We start from the raw sequence: 10,630 nt of genomic DNA on the forward strand, positions 1-10,630 counted from the left end.
GGGCACCTGGGCACACCTGGGGGCACCTAGGAACACCTGGGCACACCTGGGCACACCTGGGCACACAGCTGGGACAAACCTGGGCACACCAGGGCACACCTGCGGGCACCTGGGAACACCTGGGGGCACCTGGGCACAGCTGGGGGCACCTGGGAACACCTGGGGGCACCTGGGCACAGCTGGGGGCACCTGCGGGCACCTGGGCACACACCTGCGGGCACCTGGGCACACCTGGGCACACACCTGTGGGCACCTGGGAACACCTGGGCACACCTGGGCACACACCTGTGGGCACCTGGGCACACCTGGGGGCACCTGGGAACACCTGGGCACACCTGGGCACACAGCTGGGACAAACCTGGGCACACCAGGGCACACCTGCGGGCACCTGGGCACACCTGGGCACACCTGCGGGCACCTGGGCACAGCTGGGACAAACCTGGGGGCACCTGAGCACACCTGGGGACACACTTGGGGGCACCTGTTGACACTTAGGAACCCCTGGGCACACCTGGGACAAACCTGGGGGCACCTGGGAGCATCTGGGGGCACTTGGGCACACCTGGGGGCACCTGGGTTCACTTGGAATCACCTGGGGACACACTTGGGAACTGCTGGGAACACCTGGGAGAAACCTGGGAACACCTGGGGACAGCTGGGAACACATCTGGGGGCACCTGGGCACAGCTGGGGGCACTTGAGGACACACCTGGGGGCACTGGAGCTTCACCTGGGCACACCTGGACTCACCTGTGGGCACACCTGGGCACACCTCTGGGCACACCTGTGGGCACACCTGGGCACACCTGGGCACACCTGTGGGCACACCTGGACTCACCTGTGGGCACACCGGGCCACACCCCCCTCTAACCCCTCCCCCTTTTTTTTTCTCGCCCCTCCCCCAGGAGACAAACCCACCCCAAACCCAGCGCCCCCAAACCCCCTCCCCCCCCCCAAACCCGAACCTCCCGAGAAGCCCCAAAAAGCCGAAAAAAACCCCAAAAGCCGAGAAGCCCCAAAAGGCCGAGAAACCCCCCAAGAACGAGCCCGCCCCTCCCCCCCCCCGCGCCGGCCGCGGGGCCCCCCCGGGCCCCCCCCGGCCCCCCCAAATCCAAACCCAAACCCCCCAAAGTGAAGGCGGAGCCGCCCCCCAAAAAAAGGAAAAAATGGCTCAAGGAGGCGGCGACGACGTCGGAGTCGGAGTCGAGCCCCGACCCCCAGAGCGAGGAGGGTGAGCGGGGGGGGCACCCCGAATTTGGGGGGGGGGCCCCGGATTGGGGGGGGGGGACCCCGAAAATTGAGGGGGGGGGGAGACCCGGGATTGGGGGGGGACCCCGAATTTGGGTGGGGGAACCCCGAATTTGGGGGGGAACCCGGGATTGGGGGGGGAACCCAAAAATTGAGGGGGAACCCGGGATTGGGGGGGACCCCGAATTTGGGTGGGGGACCCCGAAAATTGGGGGGGGGAACCCAAAAATTGGGGTGGGACCCTGAATTTGGAGGGGGGGAACCCAGGATTGGGGGGGGGACCCCGAATTTGGGGGCGGGAACCCGAATTCGGGGGGGGGACCTGAAATTTGGGGGGGGGACCCAAAATTTGGGAGGAGAACCTGGGATTTGGGGGGGAAACCTGAAATTTGGGGAAGAGGCCCCAAGATCTTCGGGAGAACCTGAAATTTGGGGGGGGGGGACCACGAGATTTTGGGGGGGGAACCCGGGATTTGGGAGGAGAGCTCAGGATTTGGGGGGAACCCAAAATTTGGGAGGAGAACATGAAATTTTGGGGGGGAACCCAAAATTTGGGGGAGAACCCGGGATTTGGGAGAGGACCTTGGAATTTGGGGGGAGACCTTGAGATTTGGGGGGGGGGGAACCTCGGAATTTGAGGGGAGAACCTGGGATTTGGGAGGGGAACCCGAAATTTGGGGGGGGGACCACAAGATGTTGGGGGAGAGTCCCAGGATTTTGGAGGGGGGAACCCGAATTTGAGGAGGGGAACCTGAGATTTGTGGAGAGACCCCAAAATTTGGGGAGGGGACCCCGAGATTCGGGGATGGGCAGAACCCTGGGATTTGGGGAGGGAACCCGAAATCTGGGACAGAACCATGAAATTTGGGGAGGAAATTTGGGGAGGGAACCCTAAAATTTGGGGAGTGAACCACGAGATTTGGGGAGGGAATCCCAAGATTTGGGGGGGGGACCCTGAAATTCAGGGGCAGGACCCCAAAATCTGGGGAGAGAACCCCCAAATTTGGGGGATGGATACGAAATTGGGACAGAACCGTGAAATTTGGGGAGGGAATTTGGAAATTTGGGGAGTGAACCCCAAAATTTGGGGAGGGAACCGTGAAATTTGAGGGGGCGTGGCTCTCCCACAAAGAGGGCGTGGCTCTCATTTAAAGGGACCTTGCTCCTTTATAAGGGGGGGGAGTGGATCTGAATTGTGGGCGTGTCCCCCCTTAAATGGGTGTGGCTCAATCAAAGGGGCGTGGTTCCCTTAAAGGGGCGTGGCTCTCTGTTAAAGGGGCATGACTCACTGAAAGGGGCATGGCTCTCATTCAAAGGGGTGTGGCTCTCAAAGGGGCGTGGCTCTCCCTTAAATGGGTGTGACGCTTATTTAAAAGGGGGCGTGGCTCTCCCTTAAAAGGGCATGACTCAAAGGGGGCGTGGCTCCCTCTTAAAAGGACATGAGTCTCTTAAAGGGGCGTGGCTCACCCTTAAAAGGGTGTGGTTCTCCCTTAAAAGGGCATGACTCAAAGGGGGCGTGGCTCTTCCTTAGAAGGGCATGAGTCAAAGGGGGTGTGGCTCTTTCTTAGAGGGGGCGTGGCTCCCCCTTAAAGGGCCCGCGCTCCTTTAGAACGGGGGTGTGTCTCCGGCTTGTGGGCGGGGTTTTTTCCCCCTTTTCGGGGTGTGGGCGTGTCCCGCCGCCCCTCCCCTTAAAGGGGCCGTGTCGCGCAGAGCGGGCCCCGCCGGGGCGGGTGCTGAACACGCGGGCCATGAAGGAAATGTACCGGAGCTACGTGGAGATGTTGGTCAGCACCGCCCTGGACCCCGACATGATCCAGGCCTTGGAGGACACCAACGGTGAGCCCCGACCCCCCCCCCCGGGGACCCCCCAAAAGCTGCCCCGGACCCCCCTGACCCCCGCCGGTGCCCCCCCAGATGAGCTGTACCTGCCCCCCATGCGCAAGATCGACGGCATCCTCAACGACCACAAGAAGAAGGTGCTGAAGAGGGTGACGCTGAACCCCAGCCTGCAGGTCAGGAGGGGCTGGGGGGTCCTGGGGGGGTCCTGGGGGGGTTCTGGGGGGCTGGGGGGGTTTGGGGGGGTCCCTGGGAGGAGATCTGGGGGGTTTGGGGGGTCCTGGCAGCGATCTGTGGGGTTTGGGGGTCGTGGCAGGGATCTCTGGGGTTTGGGGGGTCCTGGCAGGGATCTGTGGGGTTTGGGGGTCCTGGCAGGGATCTGTGGGGTTTGGGGAGGATCTGTGGGGTCTGGGGGTCCTGGCAGGGATCTGTGGGGTTTGGGGAGGATCTGGGGGGTTTGGGGGGGGTCCTGGCAGGGATCTGTGGGTCCAGGGCGGTCGATACCATGGATGAGTGAGATCTGTGGAGCTCAGGTGATGCCGGGGACCCCACGGTGACCCTGTGCTCACCTGTGCCCGCTGTCACCTGGCAGGTGGCCTTGTGGTGACCCTGTGCTCACCTGTCCCACCTGTCCCCATTGTCCCCTGGCAGGTGACCCCACGGTGACCCTGTGTGCTCACCTGTGCTCACCTGCCCCAGGAGGCCCCATGGTGACCCCGTGGTGCTCACCTGTGGTGCTCACCTGTGCTCACCTGTACTCACCTGTCCCATGTGTCCCAGGAGGCCCCATGGTGACCCCGTGGTGACCCTGTGGCACTCACCTGTGCTCACCTGTGCTCACCTGTCCCAGGAGGCCCCGTGGTGACCCCGTGGTGACCCCGTGGCACTCACCTGTGCTCACCTGTCCCAGGGGCCCCCATGGTGACCCCGTGGCACTCACCTGTGCTCACCTGTCCCAGGAGCCCCCGTGGTGACCCCGTGGCACTCACCTGTGCTCACCTGTGCTCACCTGTGCTCACCTGTGCTCACCTGTCCCAGGAGGCCCCGTGGTGACCCCATGGTGACCCTGTGGTGCTCACCTGTGCTCACCTGTCCCAGGAGCCCCCGTGGTGACCCCATGGTGACCCTGTGGTGCTCACCTGTGCTCACCTGTCCCAGGAGCCCCCGTGGTGACCCCGTGGTGACCCCGTGGCGCTCACCTGTGCTCACCTGTGCTCACCTGTGCTCACCTGTCCCAGGAGCCCCTGTGGTGACCTCTTGGTGCTCACCTGTGCTCACCTGTCCCACGTGTCCCCACTGTCCCACATGGCCCTGTGGTGACTCCATGGTGATTCCTGTGCTCACCTGTGCTCACCTGTCCCAGGAGCCCCTGTGGTGACCCCGTGGTGACCGCGTGGCACTCACCTGTGCTCACCTGTCCCCACTGTCCCAGGAGCCCCTGTGGTGACCCTGTGGTGACCCCGTGGCGCTCACCTGTGCTCACCTGTGCTCACCTGTCCCCCGGCAGGAGGCCCTGCACACCTTCCCGCAGCTGCACGCCGAGCCCGGCGAGTCCCTGGTGCGGCTGCGCCCGGGGGGGGACCCCTACAACCGCAAAACCCTCAGCAAGGTCAAGAGGAGCGTGGGCAAGCCCCAGGTACGGCCCAGGGCACAGGTGGGGTCTCAGGTGGGGTTTGGGGGGGTCACAGGTGGGGTTTGGGGGTCACCAGAGGGGTCTCAGGTGGGTCACAGCCCCAAAACCCTCAGCAAGGTCAAGAGGAGCGTGGGCAAGCCCCAGGTATGGCCCAGGGCACAGGTGGGGTCTGGGGGTCACAGGTGGGGTTATAGGTGGGGTCTGGGGGCCACCAGAGGGGTCCCAGGTGGGGTCTGGGGCTCCCAGGTGGGGTCATAAGTGGGGTCTGGGGGTCATAGGTGGGGTTTGGGGGTCATAGGTGGGGTTTGGGGGGTCCCAGTTGGGATTTGGGAGTCACCAGAGGGGTCTCAGGTGGGTCACAGCCCCAAAACCCTCAGCAAGGTCAAGAGGAGCGTGGGCAAGCCCCAGGTACGGCCCAGGGGCACAGGTGGGGTTTGGGGGTCACAGGTGGGGTCTGGGGGTCACAGGTGGGGTCCCAGGTGGGGTCTGGGGGTCACCAGAGGGGTCTCAGGTGGGTCACAGCCCCAAAACCCTCAGCAAGGTCAAGAGGAGCGTGGGCAAGCCCCAGGTACGGCCCAGGGCACAGGTGGGGTCTGGGGGTCACAGGTGGGGTCCCAGGTGAGTTTTGGGGGGCCTATGGGGTCTTCACAACCCCAAAACCCTCAGCAAGCTCAAGAGGATTGTGGGCAAACCCCAGGTACGGGGGCACAGGTGGGGTCTGGGGGTCCTTGAGGGGTCACAGGTAAGTTTGGGGGTGTCACAGAGGGGTCCCAGGTGGGATTTGGGGGTCACCAGAGGGTCTGGGGGTTCACTAGAGGGATCACAGGTGGGATTTTGGGGTCACCACAGGGGTCCCAGGTGGGTTTTTGGGGGTCGCAGTGGGTCTTGGGGGTCTCAGAAGGTTTTGGAGGGTCACCAGAGGGTCACAGGTAGGTTTTGGGGGTCATTAGAGGGGTCACAAGTGGGTTTGGGGTGTCCCAGGGGGGCCCCAGGTGGGTTTGGGGGGGGTCCTGGGGGTTCCCAGGTGGGTCTGGGGGGCCCCAGGTGGGTTTGGGGGGTCCTGGGGGGGGTCTCAGGTGGGTTTAGGGGTCTCAGGTGGGTTTGGGGGGTCCCCAGGTGTGTTTTGGGGTACGGGGGGGGTCTCAGGTGGGTTTGGGGGTCCCGGGGGGTCCCCAGGTGTGTTTTGGGGTACAGGGAGGGTCTGAGGTGGGTTTTGGGGTACGGGGGGGGTCTCAGCTAGGTTTGGGGTGTCCCGGGGGTCCCCAGGTGTGTTTTGGGGTGCCGGGGGTCGCTGAGCCCAGGTGTGTCCCCGCAGGAGTTCAAGGTGGAGGTGGAGAAGTCGTTCCTGTACACCTTGTACCACTCCCTGCACCACTACAAGTACCACACCTTCCTGCGCTGCAAGGACGAGGTGAGGCACCTGGCACACCTGTGGGGCACCTGTGGGGCACCTGGCACACCTGTGGGGCACCTGGCACACCTGTGGGGCACCTGGGCCACCCGTGGGGCACCTGGGCCACCTGTGGGGCACCTGTGGGGCACCTGGGACACCTGTGGGGCACCTGTGGGGCACCTGGGCCACCCGTGGGGCACCTGTGGGGCACCTGGGCCACCTGTGGGGCACCTGGGACACCCATGGCACACCTGGGCCACCCCCTGTCACCTGGCCCACCCCTCTGTGCCCTGGTGTCCCCACCATGTCCCTTGCACCTTCCTGCACTGCAAGGATGAGGTGAAGTCACCTGGGCCACCTGTGGGAAAACCTGGGCCACCCCCGGTCCCTTGGGCCAACCCTTTGTCACCTGGGCCACCCCCTGTCACCCGGGCCACTCCTTTGTCACCTGGGCCACACCCCCACGACCTGCTCCACCCCCTGTCACATGGGCCACCTGTTTGTCACCTGGGCCACGCCCCTGTCACTCAGGCCACGCCCCCGTCACCTGTGTCCCTCCCGGTGGCGCTGACCGGGCTGGTGGTCACTTTGTGGCGGTGGCCGTCCCGCTCGTGGCGGTCACTCCTTTGGGTGTCCTGTCCGTCCCGCTGACCCCTGCTGTCACGGTGGCCATGGCATTGACCATCCCTGTCACAGTGGCCACACCTTGAGCCCTCTGCTCTATCCCGCTGGCCGTTCCTCCTCGTGGTGGCCACCGCGGTGACCGTGGCCATGTTCTATTGACCACCTGTGGTGGCCGTGGCATTGATCGTCCGTGTTCTGGTGGCCACACACTGGTCCTCTTCTCCATCCCGCTGGCCATTCCCCACCCTGCTGGCCATTCCTCATCTCACTGGCCATTCCTCACACCACTGGCCACCCCACTGGCCATTCTCCAGCCCAGTGGCAGCCGCGCTGGCCGTGCCCCTCCCACTGGCCATTCCCTGTTCCACTAGCCATTCCCCATCTCGCTGGCCATTCCCCACTCCCCACTAGCCATTCCCCGCGGCAGTGGCCATTCCCCACTCCCCACTGGCCATTCCCTGTGGCACTAGCCATTCCCCACTCCCCACTGGCCATTCCCCATCTCACTGGCCATTCCCCACTCCCCACTAGCCATTCCCCGTGGCACTGGCCAGTCCCCACTCCCCACTGGCCATTCCCCATCTCACTGGCCATTCCCCACTCCCCGCTAGCCATTCCTCGTGGCACTGGCCATTCCCTGCCCCGCTGGCCATTCCCCACTCCCCACTAGCCATTCCCCGTGGCAGTGGCCATTCCCCACTCCCCACTGGCCATTCCCCATCTTGCTGGCCATTCCCCTCTCCCCGCTAACCATTCCTCCTGGCACTGGCCATTCCCCACTCCCCACTAGCCATTCCCCGTGGCACTGGCCATTCCCCACTCCCCACTGGCCATTCCCCACTAGCCATTCCCCTCAGCAGTAGCCATTCCCCACTCCCCACTAGCCATTCCCTGCGGCACTGGCCATTCCCCACTCCCCACTGGCCATTCCCTGCGGCAGTAGCCATTCCCCACTCCCCACTGGCCATTCCCCGTTAGCCATTCCCCCGCGGCACTGGGCATTCCCTGCCCCGCTGGCCATTCCCCACTCCCCACTAGCCATTCCCCGTTAGCCATTCCCCGCGGCACTGGGCATTCCCTGCCCCGCTGGCCATTCCCCACTCCCCACTGGCCATTCCCCGCGGCAGTGGCCATTCCCCACTCCCCACTGGCCATTCCCCGCTCCCCACTGGCCATTCCCCGCTCCCCACTAGCCATTCCCCGCTAGCCATTCCCCGCGGCGGTAGCCATTCCCCATTCCCCGCGGCACTGGCCATTCCCCGCGGCGGTGGCCGCCCCGGTGGCCGCCGCGGCGGCGCTGACGCCGCGTGTCCCGCAGACGACGGCCATCGAGGGCCGCGCCGAGGACCTGGGGCAGGAGGAGGTGGTGCAGCGCTGCATGCGCAACCAGCCCTGGCTCGAGCGCCTCTTCGACTCCTTCAGCGACCTCCTGGCCCAGGCGCGCGCCAAGTGCGCCTGACCCCCCCAAAAACACACGGGGACCCCCCCCGGAAACGGGGCGACGCCCCCGAGAACGGGGACCCCCGCCCGGAAACGGGGTGACGCCCCCGAGAATGGGGACCCCCGCCCGGAAATGGGGTGACGTCCCCGGGACGAGGACCGGACCTCCCGCCACGGGGACGGAGCTGCCGGGATGGGGACACCAGTGTTGGGGGGGGGGGGAACACCTGGACCCCCCCAGTGGGGCGCCCCCAAACACGGGGACACCCCAAAAATGGGGATTCCCCCCCCCCCCCCCCCCCCCAAAAAATGGGGTGACACCCCTGGAATGGTGGGGGGGGGGGACAAGGACGGAACCTCCCGCCACGGGGACGGAGCTGCCGGGATGGGGACACCAATGTGGAGGAGACCCCAACCCCCAGTGGGGCACCCCAAAAACAGGGACCCCCCCCCCCCCAAAAATGGGGACCGCCCCCCAAAACGGGGACATGCCCCCAAAAACGGGGTGACACCCCCGGAATGGCAGAGGGGACGAGGATGGAACCTCCCACCACGGGGACGGAGCTGCCGGGATGGGGGACACCAGTGGTGGGGGGGGGGGCGCCCCAAAATATGGGGGACCCCCCCCCCCAAAAATTGGGACCATCCCAAAAGCTCCTCAAAATTGGGTGGGGGGGACATTTTTGGGGTAAGGATTGAAGCTCCTGCAGTGGGGATGGGACTGGGGACACACCTGAGACCCCCCCCAGGGCACCCCAAAATACAGGGGTGTCACCCAAATCTCGGGGGGGTCCCCAAAAATGGGGGGGGCACGCCCAAAGTGGGGGGAGTGGGACAGACCCCCCCCCCCCCCCAAGAACAGGGGACTCCCCTGGGGGTGGGAGAGCACCCCAAAAATGGGGACACCCCCAAAGGACAGGGACACCCCAAAAACGGGGACAGCTCTGGGGGAGCCCCCCCAGGACACAGGGACCCCTCCCAAAATTGGGGGACACCTCCCCTAAGAGCCGCACCCCAAAAATGGGGACCCACAGACATTTGGGGAACCCCTCTTTTGGTGACAGCCCCCCCCCCAGAATTGGGGTCACCCCCTTTTTAGGGACCCCCCCCCCAAAATCACCCCAGCAGGGTCTGTGTGTCCCCCTCCCCCCTTTTCTCTGGGGTGGGGGGGCTCTGGCCATTGGCAGAGGCACAGAGACCCCTCCCCCCCAAAAAAAAGGGGTGTCCCAACCCCCACCCAAAAGGGAGGATCCCCCCCAGCCCCCCCAAAAAATGCTCCCCCCCCCCCGGCGGAGACCCCCCCCTATTTATATATATGTACAAATGTCTATTAGCAGCCCCCTCTCTCTGCCCGGGGGGGGGTCCCCGATTTTGGAGGGGGTCCCTAATTTTGGGGGGGGGGGCGCACCCCAATATCTCTGTCCCCTTGGGGTCCCCCTCAATCCCCGGCAGCCAACAGGGTTTGTTTTTTTTTTTGGGGGGGGGTCCCCCAAAATTTGCCCCCCTCCAGCCGGGACCACCCCTCACACCCCCCCCCCCCCGAGGGGAACCTGTATATAAATTTGGGGGGGGGGGGGGGCAGGGGGGGTTCAAATTGGGGGAGGGGCCCTGCCAAGGGATGGGGAGGGGTCCCCAAAATCACCATCAGCCCCCCCCCCAACCTCCCCCCCCCCCCGCCGAGCTATTTATTGCCAAGTTGCCCCCCCCCGGATGAATTTAGGGGGGGTTAAAAGGGAGGGGACGCCCCCCCCCACGCCACACACCCCCCCCCCGGATTTTGGGGGGTGCGGGGACCCCCCTTATCCCCCCCCACCCGGGATTTTGGGGGGGGGGGGTCTGTAAATAGTGTATATGGTCAAAGTCTCTATGTATCATATTGTATTTGCCCCCCCACCCCCCCGGGGGTCGCATTTGCCCCCCCCCCCCCGGGCAATCCCCCCCCCCCGGGGCATTTATACCCCCCCAGGGGTACATTTACCCCCCCCCCCCCAAAATTTGCCCCTCCTGGGTGGGATCGAATCCCCCCCCCAAGTATCCAACACACAACCCCTCCCCCACCAGAGGGGTTATTTGCCCCCCCCTCAACGCATCCCCCCCCCCTCCCAATTTGGGGGGGGGCTTCTTTCTTCCGCCCCCCCCCCCCCACCACCCCTCCCCATTTTTTTGTTCATTTCGGGGTTTTTTTTAATTATTATTATTATTATTAATATTATTATTATATATATTGGGGCCCCCCCCAACCCTTCCCCCCGATCCGCCCCCCCCTTTCCCCCCCCCGCGGGGTTTTTGGGGGGTTGGGGGGGGATGAGGGGCCCCTCCCCCGGTACCCCCCCCCATTTTCTACGGTGTATCGTGACGGGCGTGTCGTGGGTGTTGCCGAGACCTTTTTATCGTTCCCGAGGCTCCGCGAGTTTTTTTTGGGGGGAAAAAAGGGGAATTTGGGGAGGTTTGGGGGT

General features: G+C 64.9%; 1 protein-coding gene across 1 annotated transcript in view; it reads left to right on the forward strand.

Annotated features, from left to right (window-relative positions):
• Positions 1 to 8,456, forward strand: part of PRR12 (proline rich 12) — a 30,063-nt gene extending 21,607 nt beyond the window's left edge. The window contains 6 exon segments of the mRNA XM_053969452.1: positions 906 to 1,231; positions 2,959 to 3,084; positions 3,163 to 3,260; positions 4,592 to 4,720; positions 6,033 to 6,128; positions 8,053 to 8,456. Of these exon segments, the coding sequence (XP_053825427.1) occupies positions 906 to 1,231; positions 2,959 to 3,084; positions 3,163 to 3,260; positions 4,592 to 4,720; positions 6,033 to 6,128; positions 8,053 to 8,193 (916 nt within the window). The 3' untranslated portion in view covers positions 8,194 to 8,456.
• Positions 8,457 to 10,630: the final 2,174 nt, after the last annotated feature.

The sequence above is a fragment of the Vidua macroura genome, unplaced genomic scaffold, assembly GCF_024509145.1.
Source record: "Vidua macroura isolate BioBank_ID:100142 unplaced genomic scaffold, ASM2450914v1 whyUn_scaffold_209, whole genome shotgun sequence".
Taxonomy (NCBI): Eukaryota; Metazoa; Chordata; class Aves; order Passeriformes; family Viduidae; genus Vidua; species Vidua macroura.